This window comes from Neoarius graeffei, chromosome 1, assembly GCF_027579695.1.
Source record: "Neoarius graeffei isolate fNeoGra1 chromosome 1, fNeoGra1.pri, whole genome shotgun sequence".
NCBI classification, from domain to species: Eukaryota; Metazoa; Chordata; class Actinopteri; order Siluriformes; family Ariidae; genus Neoarius; species Neoarius graeffei.
This window is the reverse complement of record NC_083569.1, coordinates 101,189,408-101,203,125: the sequence shown is the minus strand read 5'-3', so window position 1 is coordinate 101,203,125 and position 13,718 is coordinate 101,189,408. Positions and strand designations below refer to the sequence as shown.

The window sequence follows — 13,718 nt, the reverse complement described above, 5'->3', positions numbered from 1 at the left end:
CGCAGTTCAGTCGAAACGACAGAAACTTTTTTAATGAGAGCGCCGTGGTGACAAATGACTGTTTCTGCCGCCGTAATGCAAAAGTTCTGATCGTGTCATTAAAAGGAATTTTCTGCCTGAACTCCCCGGGTCTCACCAACAGGGATGGTAATCAAAACAAAACTATGAACTCCCCGTACTCCCATCTCCCATTTGGCTGTGGGGGATTTATTAAGAACCCCCCTCCTGTCCGGATTGAAAATGCTCCTGCGTGCGCTCCATCTCCGGCGCGCCACAGAAATTCATTTAGCTCACGTGAACGTGCGCAAGCTGTGCGTCTGTTTTCGCCGAGGAATATTTGGACATCAAGCCGGTCTCAATTTGTGTCATAACTTTGCTCATGACTGGTTTCCTGCTTTTGTATAGAACTGATGACCAATTACAAGATAGCTCACACTGTGCGGTGAAGGGCTTCGCAAACTTTTTGCCGACAGGGACCCTTTTTATCTGTAAAATAAATCTCGCCAAACCCCTACGGATATAATCCATGGAATGCAAATATTAGGCTCATTAGTTAAATGTGTACAGTAATGTTTTAGAGATTTATTACAGCTATGGAGTGTTTTATTCTGGAGAATTTCCACTGACAGAACACGTTAGGTCTGCGTACAGGCGTACAGTTCAAGTCATGTGACCAGGTAAACAGGCTAATGTCACCTTCTGCTTTCGTTTTGTCTAAATCAGGGGTTCTCAACCTTTTGCAACCTGGGCCCCACCAAAGCTGGTTCATTGCAGTTGGGGGCCCCTCTTCTCGCCCCGCCCCATCCCCCCCCCCCCCAAACACACTCACCCGCAGTGACGCCACCCGACCTACAGCACCTTATATCGACCGATAATAGATAGATAGATAGATAGATAGATAGATAGATAGATAGATAGATAGCCCTGGGCTAGATTATTATTATTATTATTATTATCATTATTATTATTATTATTATTATTATTATTATTATTATTAGTAGTAGTAGTAGCAGTAGCAGCAGTAGTAGCATTATCCATAGTAGACTAGCAGTAAGAAAACAACAAAAACAACAAATTATTTGGGTAGAGCTGAAATGGGGAAAGCAAAAATACAGTGTGGGGTAGTAGTCTTTAAAAAGACTGTTTGGGTTTTGCGCTGTATCGATGGATTGATGATAGTAGACTAGCGAGAGTCGGCACGAGTTAACTCGGCAAGAAACCAGACTAGTGTGTGTGTGGCAAGCACTCACACGGTGGCCACGGTATGCAGACTCACTCACGTGACGTTGCGTCATGTTCGCGTCACGGGCTTAAAATAACCTACACACAAGATTTTATGATAGATTGATGATAGATTTTATAATAGTATTGATTTGTATGTAATAGTCCAATGTCCTGCATTTTGACATGGGTAAATGTGTTGCATCTGCTTAGCTACTATAGCCTGTTAGCCCCAGATTTTTTTTTTTCCTCCATACATGAAGCCTACTCGCGACCCCCCTGGAGTACCTCGCCCCCCCGGTTGAGAACCACTGGTCTAAATAAATAAATAAATAAATAAATAAATAAAGTTGTCACGTCACGAATCAGAGCAGAGAGAGCTAGGAGATCCAATGAGCTGCCTTTTAGGGTGTATTCAGACCAGGATAGTTCGATAGTTCACTTGCTTTGGTCCGAACCAAATTTTTTTTTTTTTTCATTTTGGTGCGGTTCGCTTTCACACTGTACATTTTAGTAAGCGGACCAAAATCTGTCAACAAAGCCACGCGCCCTGAGGCCGTTCAGCTATTGGTCAGAGACGACACGCGCACAAAGCGTTAAGTTCAAAAGTAGTCATGGAGGCTTTCCGTGCTGTTATTCTTTTTAATGTCATCAAAGCTATATGTTTTTTCCAGTTTTTACTGTTTTCACAATTGTGCGATTACTATGCTGTTGTACAAGTAATTTATCAACGACGACGACAAAGGGCAAGGCGGCTACGGAGGATAGCGCTGATGAGCGCACATCATGTTGGGACAGTTCTGGCTCTTTACGCAATAGATGAATTTCTTTTTTGCGTCGCTAGTACCGCCACTTTTTGAAAGAATGTCCCTGATTTTAATGTAGGTCTGACGGAGTTTCTTCACTTTTAGCCGACATTGTTCTGGGGAGCGCGTGAACCCCTTCTCCTTCATTTTCTCACTGAATACAGCAAACACGTCGGCATTTTTGTGCGTTCTCTCCAAAAGCTCAGATATGTGGACATCTGCCCATATATACACAAGGGTGCGCGTTTCTTCCTCGGCCCACGTTTGCCCCCTACTCATTTTTTGTACTCGCCTACCACTGGTGACTGAACGACCCTTGACAACCGAAACAGTGTTTGCACTTTGCGGTGGAGTGTCAAGACTCTGTTTCCCATAATGCTCGAAAAACGACGGAAGCTCCCGAGGTACAAAAAAGCAAAACTGTCGGATTAGGTCCGGTCTGTTTTCACACCTCCAAAAGATCCGCACCAGGGTTCCTTTGGACCTTGCAGCTCGGTCTCGGTCCGCTTGTTTGGTCCGGACCAGAGTTCGGTGGTTTGTATTCAGACCAACCCAAAAGGTCCGGACCAAGGGAAATTTGGTTCGTTTGGTCCGGACCAAACAACGTAGGTGTGAATACGCCCTTAGGTACATAATTTGCATAAGTGTATCTTATAAATGGCTAGATTTGTCACACTGAATGCTCTTATGTATTATGATGATGATGATGATGATGATTGTTAATATTGTGATTATTTTCCATATGTATTCCAACCAGCAGTGAACCGTTACTATTAGAGCTGGGATTTGAGCTCAGCAACAGGGTAAAGGATTAGCGGCAGGCTGCCAGGTCGCTCTGTTGTGTGTAGTTAGGCCAAACTTTAAAAAAAATCCGTTTCCTGTCCACCGGGTGAGCAAAAAAAATTTTCAGTCGGGAGGGAGGGATTTTTTTTTTTTATGGATGGATAAGAAATCGCAATGCTGTGTTTGCTTTTTCTTTCAGTACTTTTTTTATTACAAAAGCAGACACATTTAATAAAATATGACAGTTTAATCAACTGAAACTTGTACAAAAACTTTAAGTTAGCATTTTAAATGCTGACTGCAACATTTGCAAAACTTTTACAAAGGTACTTAAAATGTCCGACACACGGACTTTTTGTAGTTCTAAATCGAGCGTTAGGCCGAGTTCGGATGAAATTACACTATTAAAATGATCACTGAATGATTTGTTTTTCTGAATCTTTACTATTTTGTTGTTCGCTAGAATACCATTTTGCGATTTCACACTTAAGCAAATGTCTGAAAACTCCGGATCTCCTTCCTTCATGGTGGCTGCCGTTTTTTTGTGCCGCACGGCGCATGCGCAGAGCTGATTCAATTCTATATTCTGCGCGGAATGCAGGGCTTTCCACGAGCGCCGGCTGCCGGCCGTACAGCCGACTACTTTAATGACTATTATTTTTGTAGCCCACAGGCTCTAAATATTAATTTTCGATTTTAATAAAATTAAATGTTTATCTAACGGACTGACAATAATGTCAAACTGAACCGCACTCATTTAAGTTGTGATTCGCGCTGTTTGTACCGATAATAACCACAAATTCCCCGCCGACTTCGTTGATCAGGGGAGAGTAACTCATCCACGGCCCCGACATGCGGTGTGTGTGCGCACTCGGCGGAGGCAGTAGTGTGTCGGAGGGAACAGAAGCAGAGATGACGCTTATTTTGTCTCCGGTAAACCAGTCTTCTCTCGTTCAATTACGTGCTGGCATCAAAAGACACCGTTGGTTGTAAATGAAGCCAAACTGAGTGGTTGGAGTGTATTTTCATACACAAATGGAGAAATGTTCGCTGAGTGTGTAATTGTGTAGCCCCACTGCAGACCGTTGTCGTTGTTAATTCATAGCATGCTCAGTTGCGTGAATGTGTCATGCACCGAAAATAAGAGATTTACAAGCCAGGAACGCCTCATGATGCAATACGCAAGAAAAGAAATTAGATTTACTGCCATTTTACTTTGTATTTGAGTAAAGTGAATAAATAAATGGTCTGTGGAAAATACATTTAATCCTGGGAACTGCGTGCACAGGAGTTTATTTTGTGTTTACTCCTCCCGGCTGGCTACTTATTTGTCATGGCTGGCTAGTATGAGCCTTAGTGGAAAGCTCTGGGAATGTGGAAATGTCAAGTTCGATTTTAGATTTACGAACCTGAAAAAAATGTCGAAAAAACGGCGTTAAAAAAACATTTCAACCGCACAAACGGCACTCACCCGGCCGGTGGACCGGAAACAGAACATTTTTTAATAATGGCCTTATCGATGTTGATTTTAAATTACACAGAGAAATGAAGACTTAAGTCTGAGTGAAAAATACTGTAGCGTGAAAGACGAGTCCGGAGACAGAAATCGTAGTTTCTCAGTTGTTAGCCTGTGCCACTTGCTCTCGATAGATAGCACTGGCTTGACTGGTTTATTAGCATTCGCTAACACTACTGATGAATGCTACACTGGTTGGAAGGTGCCTTCACTGCTGTGCTGATGGTGCCGACTCGCAGTTAAGCTCACGTTGGCCTTCGAGAAGGTCTAGGATGAGACCTTTATTCATTATAAATCAAAATCTGATTGGTTAATTCATTCATCTGTCACTTCCTACATAAACATACACTGCCATGGCCTTCTGTCCCAACAATGAAGTCCTAACCAATGAGTGAGCAGCTCTAAACTCTTCTCAGCCTAGACACAACAAACAAAAACAACCTCATTGGATGACTCGATTTTAATGTTTTCAGGACAGTAATTTCTGTCCTTTCATTCCCGAAGCAAATTTAATAGAAAACGAGGCCGAATTCGAATCAGAAGAGAATAATCATTATGAAAGGATGAAAGAAATTAAATATAACATTTGAAATTCTGATATTTTTGGGCTTCTCTGAAGGCCCAGAAGGCTCTGACGGTTCCCCTCCGATTCCAACTGTTCAAATATTTGCCTCATTATATATACAGCACTGTGCAAAAGCCTTACGCACCCTTTTTTTTTTCCCCATTCAAACTTTGTTATAGATTTCTATTTTATGACTTCTACATTATCGAGTCAAAACATGACAGAAACATTTTAGAGTTCCAAACGTTTTTTTTTTCCAGCACAAAATTAAATGTTTGTATCTGAGCAGCATGGTTTTGGTGCAACATGAAGAAGCGAGTTTGACAGTCAAAGTGTCCAGAAGAACTGTAGCTGGTTCTGTAAGATGCTCAGTAAAACCTACAGCTCATTTCCGCATAAAACTGCACTCACTGGACCTAAGACTGAAGCGAAGGGTCGTCTCACACCGAATATTGACCGTTTATAGTACGAAAAGTTTAATTTCATTATTTTTAAGCCATTTTTGCTCTACAGCATTTCTTTCCATGTGCCTAAAGGCCTCTGCATGCTCTTGCGACAAGGCTTTCGCAGATAGCTTTTTGCAGACAGTTGTAATTTATCGTTGAGCGGGGAGTAATAGGCGTGCGCGATGTTATTCACCGGCACAACGCAAGGGGGCGCGAAGTCACGAAATCGCTAGGAGTAGTTGGTGGGTGTGGTTAGTGGAGTGTTTATCCTCCGGTTACTTATAATGACTAGAACTGGAGTCGTATAGATGTACGTACTTCCTCACTTCCTCGATCAACCGCTCTTCGTGCTGCTCCATCTTCGCTCGTGTTTTTAAAAATGGCGGTCGTGAAAACAAACCAAACCGTGAAAGTAGGGAAGCGGAAGTGCGTGTACAGCGGATGTAGAGTGGACCAATCAGAGCCCTCTTGTCTGCGACGCTGTCTGTGAGGCTTCTGCGGTGGCCACAATTTTTGGGAGGTGCGCGCAGAGCGTCTGCGAAGGTGGGGGGGCTACGCAGACGCCATCTGCGACGCCATCTGCGAGGACTGGGTTGTCAGCATAAATTGGCCTTAAGACTTTTACACAGTCCTATATTCCAGGGATTTAAATATTTGCCTCGTTATTTGTGCATAATAATTTTTGACTATTTTATCCGTAGACCTTTGCATTCACGAAATAAGATTTCGTAATTCATGAAAATAACTTCGACCACTAGGCTAAATGACGCACAGCCTGCTCCACAGACCCCTGGGTTCCACTGAGAACCCTTTAGTGGTGCTTTGCTTTCTACTGTGACATAGCTTTCGAAGAGCTTCCTAACTTTCCCTGTCGAAAAGTTGGCTTCACTTAAATGAGACTTCTTCGAGCTTTTGAATGGCTGCACTCAGCCTGGCACTAACATGGCAGAAAAAACACTGTAATGATCCAACCAGTCAGAATTTTGATTGCTCTCCTCAGCAAGCTTTGACTCAAGATCCCGCCGAGCTTTTCGGAGGAAAAGCGAGTTTGACGCAGCTTGCCTGCCGCTACCCTGTCGTTTTTTTTTTTTTTCCCCTCCGTACAGCCCACCTACTCCTGCGCCGCTAGCCTCTGACTTAATTATGTCAAATGGAGGACTTTTTAAAAAGGCTCTGTTCAAGACGGCCTCCTGCGCGGCCGGTGGCCCCCAGCAGGGCCCTCTTGTCACGACTCCCACTCTGTGCGCTTGGGAAATGAAAGGGTAGATGGGGAACGAGGCATAATGGAGGCCGGCTTTCCGACGGCAGGAGAGGAGTGGCGAGGACTGCAGGCCTCCTCCCGGAGACCCTCATTTTCCATGGAGCAGGTGGGAGTCTTTTGTTCTCATCCTGCTGCTAAAATCCATTTAGCTCGCCGCACCTGACATACAGACAAGGAGTGCTTCCAGTTTTAGCCGGTGAGGCAAGGAGCCTCTAATGAAACAGTTTTACAGCAAGCAACCACAACCGGCGCCCCATACACTCGTCAAAGAGCGCTCGATTGCCGTGTAATGAATTTGTCTAAATAGCCAACAAGCAGGGGGGTTCATTTGTGGACCGGCGTAGCTTCTCGAGTAGTTGCTGAGAATCATTAGGATGCACAGACATGGCTCGGCTAATGGAAAGACTGGAGGCAGAAGTGCTGCAGGTGACTGACGAGGCTTCAGACAGACAGGATGCGCAGTGTTACCTCTGACAACCTCACAATTTTTTTTTTCTTCTCCAGCTCCTCGTAGCTCTTTGCAGCATCCAGGTTCATGATTAGAATGTTAGCGCATTGTTGCGAGACTAAACCCGATGAGTTATTCATGTATTGGACAGCAGGCCACGCCATGCGGCGAAATCTTTGTTTTGGGGGGGATTTTTTTATAATTCATCGCATTATTACTCAACTGAACTCAATAAGTGATTTATGTGGCTGGCTGCCGGCCTCCCTGCAAAACCTGCTGCATGCGAACGAGCCGAATCAGGCTGAAAAAAACGACAACCAAACAGAAAATAGCATTAAAAGAAAAGCTCAGGCTGCATATCAATGCAAAATCCATCACAACACGCCGAAGCTGTGCTTAAGAGATTCCAGAAGATTAGGATGAGATTGTTTAGCCAAGGATTTCTGGGCTTGCGTGTTTGGTGACTAATTTATTCTGTGTTTTTCTCTCTGTCTCTGTGTGTCTCTCTTTCCTCCATGGCAGTAGAAGACAATGTGACGGAGGAACAGCACACTCCTGGGCAGGCTGCCATTCAAAGCGGTAATAAATCAATTGTGTTTGGATTTTGTCACGTCTTCCTATGTTTTTTTTTATTTTATTCTATTTTATTTTCTTCATCCTTTGGCTTTGTCAGACTGTTGCCATCAGTTTGTCCATCTGCTGTAAAACTGTTGATCAAAACAGCTGCGTAAGGAACGGAATACTCGGGCATGTAAAACTGGAGGAAAATAATCAAGAACGCAATTTAAAAAAAAAATAGAAATCTGAAATTCTCACTGACAATTTCAAGTCTTCGTCGATTTCAAACGTAAACTGACAGCGTTAACGTGAACAGCCTCGTGCCGAGCGACATTCACCTAGCGAATCACACACACACACACACACACACACACACACAGTTCTGTAATGTTACTCTTCTTACAATACATTTACACTCCATCCGATCGACACTTTCACAGCTCTAGACTTTTTAAAAGCCTGATGACGACTTCTCTTCTCTTCTTACATACTGACAACCACATCTGATACATAACAGGAAAGGTTTTAAAGAGAACTTTCCTGTTATATATCATTTAAAAAAAAAAAACCTCCATCTGTTTGCCATGCATTTCCATTACAATATGCACTGAAGATTGGGTTTACTCCCTAAAGTGTCTGGACATGTAAACAGCTGATGAAATTATCCATCTATCCATCCATTATCCGTAACCGATTATCCTGTACAGGGTCCGATCCCAGGTGACTATGGGCGAGAGGCGGGGTACACCCTGGAGAAGTCGCCAGGTCACCAATTCACCTAACCTGCATGTCTTTGCCTAATCAAAGCGTACCTTCCTCCGGGAGCACCCGGAGGAAACCCACGCAGACACGGGGAGAACATGCAATTAGTGCATCAGAAACTGAAAATGATCTACCTGACCTCAAAGGTCAAATGTCAAATCTGACGGTTGATTCGGGTAGAATGGGTGTATATTTGGGGTAGTTTAGTGTTGCGTGCTATTCGGCAAAAGCATCATTTCATGGTGAAAATGAGATACACTACTGTTCAAAAGTTTGGGGACACTTTGAAATGTCCTTATTTTTGAAAGAAAAGCACTGTTCTTTTCAATGAAGATCACTTTAAACTAATCAGAAATCCACTCTATACATTGCTAATGTGGTAAATGACTATTCTAGCTGCAAATGTCTGGTTTTTGGTGCAATATCTCCATAGGTGTATAGAGGCCCATTTCCAGCAACTCTCACTCCAGTGTTCTAATGGTACAATGTGTTTGCTCATTGCCTCAGAAGGCTAATGGATGATTAGAAAACCCTTGTACAATCATGTTAGCACAGCTGAAAACAGTTGAGCTCTTTAGAGAAGCTATAAAACTGACCTTCCTTTGAGCAGATTGAGTTTCTGGAGCATCACATTTGTGGGGTCGATTAATAATAATAATAATAATAATAATAAGAAGAAGAAGTTAAATTTATATAGCGCCTTTCAAGAAACCCAAGGACGCTTTACAATAGTAGACAAAGAAAGAAAAAAAAATATATATATAATAATAATTAAAAAAAAAAGTAAAAAGTCCACCAAGTAGGGGTCAGGATGTAATTCCCGTGGTGTAGCAGCCACAGTCCCACGAAAAGGTGCATGAAAACAAGTCCCACATCTCCAGCACCGCCGCCGTGACGCCGTCAGCAACATTGCTCAGAACATCACGCCATGGATCCACAAAGCAAGCAGAGAAGCACCGCCACGCAAAGCGCTGGTGTGTCCCAAACCGCCTGCACAGCCGCCGCGACACCACCAAGCAACATCGCTCGGAACATCACGCCAAGCGTTAAAGCGCAGAGCGCTGGACAACCACGATGTAAAATGAGCAACGAGCTCACTGCAGTCCACAGCTGGGAGCACAGGCATCACCCACGGCGAACCAAGGCCTGGAGGGAACCGACGCCCAAAACTAGGTCCGGAGCTACACCACAACTGGCGGACTAAACACTCAAACAAACATCAAACTACACAAACACACACACAAAAAAAATAGAAAAAGAAATAAAATAAAACAAAAAAGCTCCGGTGAGAAGCGGCAGCCAGAACGCGCACGACGTACTCTCAAGCGGAAACGGAAACTGCTCAAAATGGCCAGAAAAGTGTCTTGACTATATTTTCTATTCATTTTACAACTTATGGTGGTAAATAAAAGTGCGACTTTTCATGGAAAACACAAAATTGTCTGGGTGACCCCAAACTTTTGAACGGTAGTGTATGTTTTTGTCTATTTTGAGTTTTTCAGACTTTTGTCCTGAAAATATTAGAGTCATTGGATTTGACAATACAAATAGAAAAAGAGTATGTGCGCGTAAATTCTATATTTCATTTCTTTAGACGTGATAGTTTGGGCGAAAACACCAACGCGAAGTTTTAAGCGATAGTCATAAAAAAATATCAGTTTGTCAGTAATCTACAAAAGAATGTGCACGAAAGAAAAAATACAAGCTCATTGTAAATGTAAATCTTCAACTATTGTTTATGATTTTTTGAAAATAGTACAGTCAGAAACAGAAAATGACCTCGAAAAGTAGGTCAAAGATCAAATTTGAAGCTTGATTCTGGTAGAACGGGTACATGTTTGGGGTGGGTAGTGGACTAGATTAGTGTATTATAAGCCAAAATCAATATTTCATGGTGAAATGGCTGCTGCATGTTCATAATACATATTATTGGCGGCACGGTGATGTAGTGGCTAGCACTGTCGCCTCACAGCAAGAAGGTTCTGGGTTCGCGGCCGGTGGGGGCCTTTTCTTACAGAGGGGCAGTGCGTTCCACTGAGCTCTAGCGCCGGGCCATTTCCAGGAAATAAGAGTTTCGGTCATGGCGATAGCATGTGTGTGTCAGCCTCGGTACGGAGGTTTCAGTTTCGAAAACTGTAAGAGTAGAATAATATAAAGTACAAACACTTGGTATATTTTACTTCTGTGATTTTTAAATTGTTCATTTTTGGATCATGCTTAATTTTTGTGGCGACTGTCTCATAGAGAATGTAGATGCTGTATTTACTGTATGGACATGGGATCAGAAAACAATTTTATTTATAAGCATGGACTCATAGGGTACCTGTTTTTTAAAGTAGTGGTCATAGTGTTTTGTAATGTATCAAATAAGACTACGTTCAGACTGCATCCTGAAACGACCCATATCCGATTTTTTTGCCCATATGCGACCTGTATCCGATTTGTTATTGACAATCTGAACGACACAGATCCGATTTTTTCACATGCGACCCAGGCCGCTTGGATATGTGGTCCTAAATCCGATGCATATCCATTATTTTCACATGCGACTGCAGTCTGACCGGACAGGTCGCATTCATGCGACCTACACGTCATCAACAAGAGACAAACGTCACTATTCTGCGTTGGCTAATCCCGCCTCTTTGGTGGAAAACAACAACATTTGTACAGTTTTCAGAATTTAAATAGACTTTTATAGAATTGATCAAGCTAATGGTGGATTTGGTAGGGACCTGGATGTTAAACCATCCTGTATTACAAGATTATAAGATTGTTCTGGAAATTTCCAGTAATTTGACACCTTCGGTCTCATTAGTCTGCTGCCCACATTAATCAGATTATTGTGTGAGTTCCGCCGCCGCCACAAAAACCACATCGCCAGGTCTCGCCTCATCTCCATGCTTTACTTGCAAACTTGAAGAGTGCGCTTTTTTTTTTGTTTACGTATTACGTAGATGTGCTTATTACGTGTCAATTTGCACATGCGGGACACTTTTGGGTCGTTTTCCGTTCATATTGGAGATCGCATACAAGTCTCATATAATTGGTAATGTGAACGGCCTAACAAAAAAATCGGATTTCACAACAAATCGGATATGGGTCGTTTCAGGTTGCAGTCTGAACGTAGTGTAAAAGAGTATGAAGATCTGAATTGGAAAATTGTTTAATTTTGTAAGTATGTCTTAAAAAACACTCAAAGTTATGAACAGTTGAAAATCCAGTGTTTTATAAAATTTCCATTTAGGTCCATTGGCCCCGGTCACAAACCAGCAACTATTTTCCACTGGTTTAATTTTCCATTCATGAGAAAAAAACAAAAATAATGAGATTTAGAGTTTTGAGTATCAGGGTAAGAATTACAGATAGAGGCTTCTTCTTCTTCTAGATCACAATTCTGCACCTCAAAGGCTTAAAAGTAATGCATCACTGAAATCGGTCCATCCTTTGGGTTTAAGCATAAAAGCCAGAATTTACCCGGTGTGTTCGCTTTAAAGGAACAGTCCACCGTACTTCCATAATGAAATATGCTCTTATCTGAATTGAGACGAGCTGCTCCGTACCTCTCCGAGCTTTGCGCGACCTCCCAGTCAGTCAGACGCAGTCAGACGCGCTGTCACTCCTGTTAGCAATGTAGCTAGGCTCAGCATGGCCAATGGTATTTTTTGGGGCTGTAGTTAGATGTGACCAAACTCTTCCGCGTTTTTCCTGTTTACATAGGTTTATATGACCAGTGATATGAAACAAGTTCAGTTACACAAATTGAAACGTAGCGATTTTCTATGCTATGGAAAGTCCGCACTATAATGACAGGCGTACTAACACCTTCTGCGCGCTTCGACAGCGCATTGATACGGAGCTCAGATATTAATGCGCTGCCGAAGCGTGCAGAAGGTGTTAGTACGCCTGTCATTATAGTGCGGACTTTCCATAGCATAGAAAATCGCTACGTTTCAATTTGTGTAACTGAACTTGTTTCATATCACTGGTCATATAAACCTATGTAAACAGGAAAAACGTGGAAGAGTTTGGTCGCATCTAACTACAGCTCCAAAAAATACCATTGGCCATACTGAGCCTAGCTACATTGCTAACAGGAGTGACAGCGCGTCTGACTGCGTCTGACTGACTGGGAGGTCGCGCAAAGCTCGGAGAGGTACGGAGCAGCTCGTCTCAATTCAGATAAGAGCATATTTCATTATGGAAGTACGGTGGACTGTTCCTTTAAATTGTCGATGCCGAGTATGACTAATGATGGCGGTGATCAAATGTGCTGTGTAGAAGAGGCTCAATCTTTGGTTAATTCTCTTTCAAACAGTATCACTGATAGTTATATACCTTCTCATTTTTTCTCCATGAAAAACCATATTAGGAAAATCACCAATTTTTTGAAAGGATACAAAATTCTCTGAGTGATCCGATCTTTCGTGGGCGCTAGACAGCAAAGTGTTTGGTTGATTTTATTGGAAAAACAAGCCAACATGAGGGATTTGACCACTAGGTGTGAATCATGAGTTTCAAGCTGATTGAACCAACAGTGAGCGAGTGAGCTGGAAGCAACAGCAACAAAAACACACGGACCGGTGACGAATATCACTAAAAAACCCAAGATGGCAGCGCCTGTGAGTTTGGTGTACTACGTTACACAACGTAAAAAAAAAAAAAAATCATCACAACGCTGCACTGTCAAGCCTACTTTTGGCACCATTGATGTTTTTGAACATGTTGAGATTTTCCCGATTTAGTAAACAAACTGTTTTCGACTGCGGTCCTGAAGACTTTCCGCTTGACTGGGATCGAAGCTTTTTGCGCAGGAAATGTTGCTATAAACATCGTTTGTTTATAGCAAATTCAGGAGGAAATTCTTATATCTGTAGTACAGTGGTGCTTGAAAGTTTGTGAACCCTTTAGAATTTTCTATATTTCTGCATAAATATGACCTAAAACAACATCAGATTTTCACACAAGTCCTAAAAGTAGATAAAGAGAACCCAGTTAAACAAATGAGACAAAAATATTATACTTGGCCATTTATTTATTGAGGAAAATGATCCAATATTACATATCTGTGAGTGGCAAAAGTATGTGAACCTCTAGGATTAGCAGTTAATTTGAAGGTGAAATTAGAGTCAGGTGTTTTCAATCAATGGGATGACAATCAGGTGTGAGTGGGCACCCTGTTTTATTTAAAGAACAGGGATCTATCAAAGTCTGATCTTCACAACACATGTTTGTGGAAGTGTATCATGGCACGAACAAAGGAGATTTCTGAGGACCTCAGAAAAAGCGTTGTTGATGCTCATCAGGCTGGAAAAGGTTACAAAACCATCTCTAAAGAGTTTGGACTCCACCAAT

The 13,718-nt window shown here is 42.4% G+C and overlaps 1 protein-coding gene across 7 annotated transcripts in view; it reads left to right on the top strand.

Annotated features, from left to right (window-relative positions):
- The window catches only part of LOC132877656 (zinc finger protein 521), a 329,268-nt gene that overhangs the window by 21,914 nt on the left and 293,636 nt on the right, over positions 1-13,718 (top strand). For 4 of the 7 annotated variants that reach the window (XM_060913643.1, XM_060913626.1, XM_060913635.1 and 1 more), the window contains exon 2: positions 7,569-7,625. The exons of 1 other annotated variant lie outside the window; for it this stretch is intronic. Coding sequence is in view for 4 of the 6 variants with exons in the window: in XM_060913626.1 (XP_060769609.1) it covers positions 7,569-7,625 (57 nt within the window). In the remaining 2 variants the exon portion in view is untranslated. The remainder of the gene's footprint in view (positions 1-7,568; positions 7,626-13,718) is intronic. 2 more of the 7 variants (XM_060913651.1, XM_060913619.1) reach the window with 1 other exon arrangement.